We start from the raw sequence: 6,000 nt of genomic DNA on the forward strand, positions 1-6,000 counted from the left end.
GGAGGATATAAAGTTAATTCTGAATAATTCAAATAAAATAAATTGATGAGATTTAGAAGCACGAAAATAAGTGTAATAGATTTATATAATTAATCAATATAAATTTTTTTTTTCCCGAACTTTCGAATCAAATTCACCAATGCGTAATTTTCTTGGAAACTTATATTCTAATTTTAAATATATGCAAGTCACGTGACTTTTCACTCAAATTTCTATGAACAAAAATATTATACATGAACGTTTTGCACATGTAATTACGTACTCAGCTCTCAATTCCAGATGAAATTTTCTGTAAATTTGTGATTGTATATATCTATGTTATTATATTATAATGTATGAAATAAATTCACAAAATAACCATATGATAAAAAATATATATACATATTGTTGAGTTCAATAATCATTTGTGTTAGGATAACAATCCAAACATAGTGCTAGAACTATTATAAGATTTAAAATTTTAAAGCTGCATCTTCAATTCACTGTCGACTATAACTTTTGACAACACGACAGATGCTCGCTATACATAACATGCTGTTAGAAATCTCACATCGGCTGTATTAAGTTTTTTAGAATTGTATATATGTATTTGAACAATAATATTTATTTGAACTAGTTTTGGAGTTGAGTTAGATTTTAAGTCTCGATTTTATCATGAGAGACGATGATCAGATTATGTGGTCTGCCATTATTTTATTTCTAACGAAAGTCCATCATACAACACATGAATATTTCCCAATCATTTACCAAATTGTTTTGACAAAATAACAAAATTTTATTGAACACTAAATAAAACAAGAGAACCCTCGGCCTTACGTAGCTGCTTCTCACTTCTCACTTCCCATAACTTCTCCTTTTATTAATTACTCGCCACAAAAGCTTGTTCTGTTCGCAGCAATGGCATCCCAGTCAGTGGGGAACGATGACCAAAACTCAAGAACATGTTCAGAGGTCAGTGGCGGCTCAGCCACCGGCGGCGGAGGTAAAGGGTTCATGCTATTCGGCGTAAGAGTGGTGGAAGGATCGTTTAGGAAGAGCGCGAGCACCAATAACTTAGCTCAATATGAGCAGGCGCAGGACTTCAATACTAATGATGTCGCCGGCGGCTATGTCTCCGACGATGTTGTCCACCGGAGCCGTCACCGCAAGAGAGGCAAGTCGATCTTATAATCACATTAACTCCCCGATCATGTTTGTCTTTTCGATTTTATCATCGTAGAATTCTCGAGTTCAACTTAAAAAGTGGAGACATAGGCTCATTTTCGTGTTGATATATCTTGTCGAATGAAGAAATTTGTTTAAAAACACGGTTCCATGTTTTCAGCTCTCAGATACAAATCCGTCCGTCGATATTTGATATTTAATTTCTTGCAAATATGAGATGGTGAAATGAATAATATTTCAACAACTTAGTGCTCGTTGATTTAGATTATCTTGGTTCATTCCAAAAATAGGTGTGGCTTGGAGCGAGGAAGAACACAAACTATTCCTACTAGGGCTGCAGAAAGTAGGGAAAGGAGATTGGAGAGGAATTTCAAGAAACTTTGTGAAGACACGAACGCCTACACAGGTTGCCAGCCACGCACAAAAGTACTTCCTCCGCCGGAACAACCACAACAGGCGCCGCCGGAGATCAAGTCTATTTGACATCACCACCGACGCGGTATGACGTCAATTCTATTCTATTTATTTGATTATTTTTTTCTTACAAAGTGGGTATTAATTGACCTAAATTTTTTTTAAAGGCTTTTCATATTTTCCATTAGAAAAATCGCCACCTACTAACATTCACATCGATTTGATTACAAATATTGCATAAAAAAGTGTTTATCCTAATCACGTTTTTAGTTCAACCATCTATTCATCTTTATGTTCACAGTCGAGTCGTTGTATATTCTATTAAGCAACAACATACCTCCCAAGAAATTGATAATCTCAATGCTTAATTAATGGTTTATGGTTCGCAGCACGTGATTAAAATTGAAAAGTTGGTAGACCCCTAAATAAAAAGCCAATAAATAATAATGTATAGTCCTATAATGTCCAATTAAATTCGATTTTTAATGTTTCCTTTCTTCACTTGTCGTTTTTCTAACAGGTTTTGGGTTCCACGATTGAAGACCAAATTCATCTTGAAACCCCACCAATTATGCTCCAAGAAAATGTAACCAAAAAACTTGAAAAATTCCCAGTTTCTCCCTCTTTCCCATTGTCCATAAAACCTTTGATTGTACCAATTGAAAGAAGTTCGATTGAGAATATGTCTTTGCTACAGCTCAACAATTCACCAAGACCCCTCATGCCCATTCCCATTTTACCCCTCCCCCCATCTTCAAAAATGGCAAAATTAGACCTAAATAAATCCACCACCCTTGATCACCCTCCTCCTTCGTCACTTAATTTATCGACCCCGGCACCATTATCCAACAAACAATCTCCGCCACAGCCACCGCCGGCCCAACCTGGACGACATGCTGCGGCTTTCGAAGCAATGCCAGCAAGCTTTAATGGAAGTGGTGGGGATAGCATCATCAGTGTTGCTTGATGATGGGGAATGATTATCGGTAATATTGATAGTGATGTTTGTGTTGTAAAGTTTGACAAATAATGTTTTTTTTTTTTTTTTTTTTTTTATAAAAAAGCTTAAAGTTGGATTAGTTAGGTTTATAGATCTTTAGATATGACATTATTTACTAGATGAATGGGGGCATTCATCTATTCTATCCTATGCAAGGTCATGTTTCGTCTATTGTTTTTAAATATGTTTTAATTAAATGTGTTCTTAAGAAAGCATATTATTCATCTCCATTTATGTTGTAACAGATCTTTATTCATCTTTTCTTGAATGCCAAAAGAAAATGAAATCTGCGAATTACAGGAAATTAAATCACTGAAACATTTGGAAATAGACTTATTTGTGCACATCAAAGAACACATGGAATTTAACGAACTAAAGCTAATTATTTAAGAAATTGAAATAAGTTTTTCCAGGAAAATGAAAAGCCAAAGCTAAGCTATCTACTCAAAAACAAGAAAGCCATGTTATCTGACAGAATTTGGTTAATCGAATTTAAAATTTTTTTTTGGGTTATAAATATATTGTGATTTGCAAGGATTGGATCAATAATCCTAGACAAATTTAAAATTTATAAAATATTCATTTGTGAAAATAATATTATGTAATTAGTTGCATTGCGTATAGCTAAAAATTTGTGGAAGGAATGCCATAAATGTACACGAGCCCGACTTCAATTCACTGGCTCTTTAGGCTTGGGTAAGAAGAAAGAAGGATCAGTATTCACATCAAGTTTATCACATCCAAGAAAACTTGAAACCGAAAGTGAGAGATTATTTGACTTTATGAATTAAAACATATAATTTTTTATTTATATTAAAAACCCAATCATAGGATCACTTGGTGCTCAACGAATAAAAATTTGAGATTTTTAAAAAATCAAACAGAACCTGGGAAGGGGGAAAACTGTTTCCTACGAACAACCTTGTAAATTACAAAAGACAATATACCATGTTATCGTTACGTTCTCCTTTTGGGGAAAAAATATACAAGACAAGGGCAGTGCCTTAGTCTGTCTGACTCTCCGGAAATTATCTCGACAACAGTCCTCAAATAACAACACTCTCTTCTATCTTAACAAACTGTAAGCATGTACGAGAAATAGGAATCCGAGATTGCGTAGTTCACAAAAAATAATCTGGAGTCTTACGTGTGGTGTCAGGCTCAATCTGTCGAGGAGCTGGATCGAACTGAAGGAAATTTTGCTCCATGTTTTCCCCGATTTCAAGAATCGCAGCCATGTTTCCACACCGGTAACAATAGTTTGGGGCGCTGAAGACAGTCACGACATTTTTGTCCTGGAAATCCAAGTGTTAAAATATAAGGCTATCATTGGTCCACCTCCTATGAGTTCGAGTTTTTGAGATAACAGGTTAATGACAAAAATAACCAAGGATAGGTCCATGACGGATCATTCGTTAAAATTACATGCTCACCTGACACCAATTAAAACCCTCCATAACAAGCTGGTGGGCTCTTGAAATTAGAGTGAGGCCATTGGTATGGTTGAACTGAGAGGCTATATCCTGTCCAAAGGTGTAACCAGCACCACGTGGTGAGATACCCCACCCACAACGATCATCCGGATCAGACCACAAGAGATCGCACATTGGTCCTTCATGTGGAACCTATTAAAATTTGGGAAAAAAAATTTAATTGAAGAAAAATGGTTTTGAAAACAAAGCTTCAAGATGTTGAATAATTTTTCCCTCTCCAGTAGAGGAAGAAAAGTTACAAATATAGAGAATACACTTGAAGTAAATAGGTGAGATGCCTGAAAAAATATTGCAGTGAAAATGGTCTAGCAATATAAAATTCCTCGCACCTCTTGTATACGGTCCAAAGATCGAATATTGTCTAGAGTATCAAGAGATGGTGAAAGACCCCCATGTAAGCAGAAGACCTACAAGTAAACACAAGGCATCAGACATAGAAACAAAGATATCATTCAAAGCAGAAGCATATGTCCATTTGGCATACAAATTACCTGGCTCTCAATAAGCGCTGTCAGGGGAAGGTAATCAAAAAGATCGGTGAAATACTTCCACACATTGGCATTGCCATACTTTCTCAAGCACTCATCATAGAACCCATACCTGGTTGTCACAAGGTACTGCCATTATTACGGAGATAGTCGTGGAATAGAAAATCAAGAAATCTCATACCAAGTCTTATTTGGTTTTATCCTAGTTTTGTTTTCAACATTCATAACATAGTATTTCACAATGCAATTGTCTGATTTTCATCTTACAATTAAGCCAATAATATCAGGAGTTAATATAAACAGCAATAAGGACCACAGAATCTACATGCAATCAGGTGAACTGAATGTCGTTACAAATTAAAATGTGCATGTGAACTAGTTAACAAAATTTTCTAATATGATGCTATATTAGCTACCACAGTATCATATCAGATTGAATTAAAACTTAAAAGTTAGCTATCAGAATATCATATCTGATTTAATTAAAACTTAAAAGTTGAGTTCAGCAGGGTTATCAATAAAGAAATCATCAATGGTGGAATCGTAGAAAACTACCAAATAGCATATTGCATCATATAGCTGAGCGATACAAGACACAAAAAAGTTGCAAATGAATAAATACAGAGATCCAACAAAGAGAGTAGAGTGCTTTGATGATGCCTTGTATGACATGCATTTATAAATATTTGGAAGACATTTATCAGCCAGGACATAAATAGAAATAACAAAGAGAAGTAGTTAATATTAACTTGATTCCCTTGTACTTAATATTATTTATTTTTTGATAGGATGGGTGTCCACAGAGCGCTGAAGCCTGAAATCAACCATGTTATAATTTTTCACGTGCTCTATGAAATATGGCACCATGGAAATGTTAGAGTAGGTGCACGTCGAGCCAAGTGTTGGCCGAGTGTTCACAATGAAACTCTATGTATAAGCAATCTTTATTTTAATAATATTTGAAATTATTGTTTTGGCACATCTTTATCTATATACCCATGCTAGTTGCATAGATAAAGCCCTTGAATATACAAATAGTAGAAAGAATATGAGATGCTCATATGATGAGTATCATGAAACTCATATTTGGAATACTGTATATTCTAAACGGTTCCTAGTCGATTCAGCCGCCGCTAAGAAGGATATAGGCCGCTCGAGCTTGAGACTAGTATCTGCGATGTGAGTACCATGTTTCATTGGTAGGGGACATTGTGATGTCCGAGCATGCAGATAGGTGCTCCTGGTAGAGTGCACTGAACAACCCTCCATTAAAGGACTTTCCAAGTGGTTCTCACTTATCGAGTGGAAAAGTCCTAGTTTATGGTTGTACACCATTAGTCCTTATGACCCGGGACAACATTGAGACTCTATGTGCTAGAATTACACTTTGACTTGTTTACCGACTCTCATGGGGTCATCAGGTGGCAAGGTTGGGTGTTCT

At 35.6% G+C, this 6,000-nt stretch overlaps 2 protein-coding genes across 2 annotated transcripts in view; one reads left to right on the top strand and one right to left on the bottom strand.

The window, feature by feature from the left end:
* Window positions 1-800: 800 nt before the first annotated feature.
* LOC140980167 (transcription factor MYB1R1-like) lies at window positions 801-2,623 on the top strand. Its single transcript, XM_073445873.1, has 3 exons — window positions 801-1,153; window positions 1,455-1,663; window positions 2,099-2,623. The coding sequence occupies exons 1-3, from the start codon at window positions 898-900 to the stop codon at window positions 2,543-2,545; spliced, it is 912 nt and encodes a 303-aa protein (XP_073301974.1). The 5' UTR covers window positions 801-897; the 3' UTR covers window positions 2,546-2,623.
* An 861-nt stretch (window positions 2,624-3,484) lies between these two features.
* Window positions 3,485-6,000, bottom strand: part of LOC140981063 (serine/threonine-protein phosphatase PP2A-2 catalytic subunit) — a 6,386-nt gene continuing 3,870 nt past the window's right edge. The window contains exons 3-6 of the mRNA XM_073447298.1: window positions 4,563-4,671; window positions 4,401-4,478; window positions 4,012-4,203; window positions 3,485-3,873 (exon numbers count right to left, since the gene is read on the bottom strand). Of these exons, the coding sequence (XP_073303399.1) occupies window positions 3,700-3,873; window positions 4,012-4,203; window positions 4,401-4,478; window positions 4,563-4,671 (553 nt within the window). The 3' untranslated portion in view covers window positions 3,485-3,699. The remainder of the gene's footprint in view (window positions 3,874-4,011; window positions 4,204-4,400; window positions 4,479-4,562; window positions 4,672-6,000) is intronic.

The sequence above is a fragment of the Primulina huaijiensis genome, chromosome 7 (assembly GCF_012295235.1).
Source record: "Primulina huaijiensis isolate GDHJ02 chromosome 7, ASM1229523v2, whole genome shotgun sequence".
NCBI lineage: Eukaryota > Viridiplantae > Streptophyta > Magnoliopsida > Lamiales > Gesneriaceae > Primulina > Primulina huaijiensis.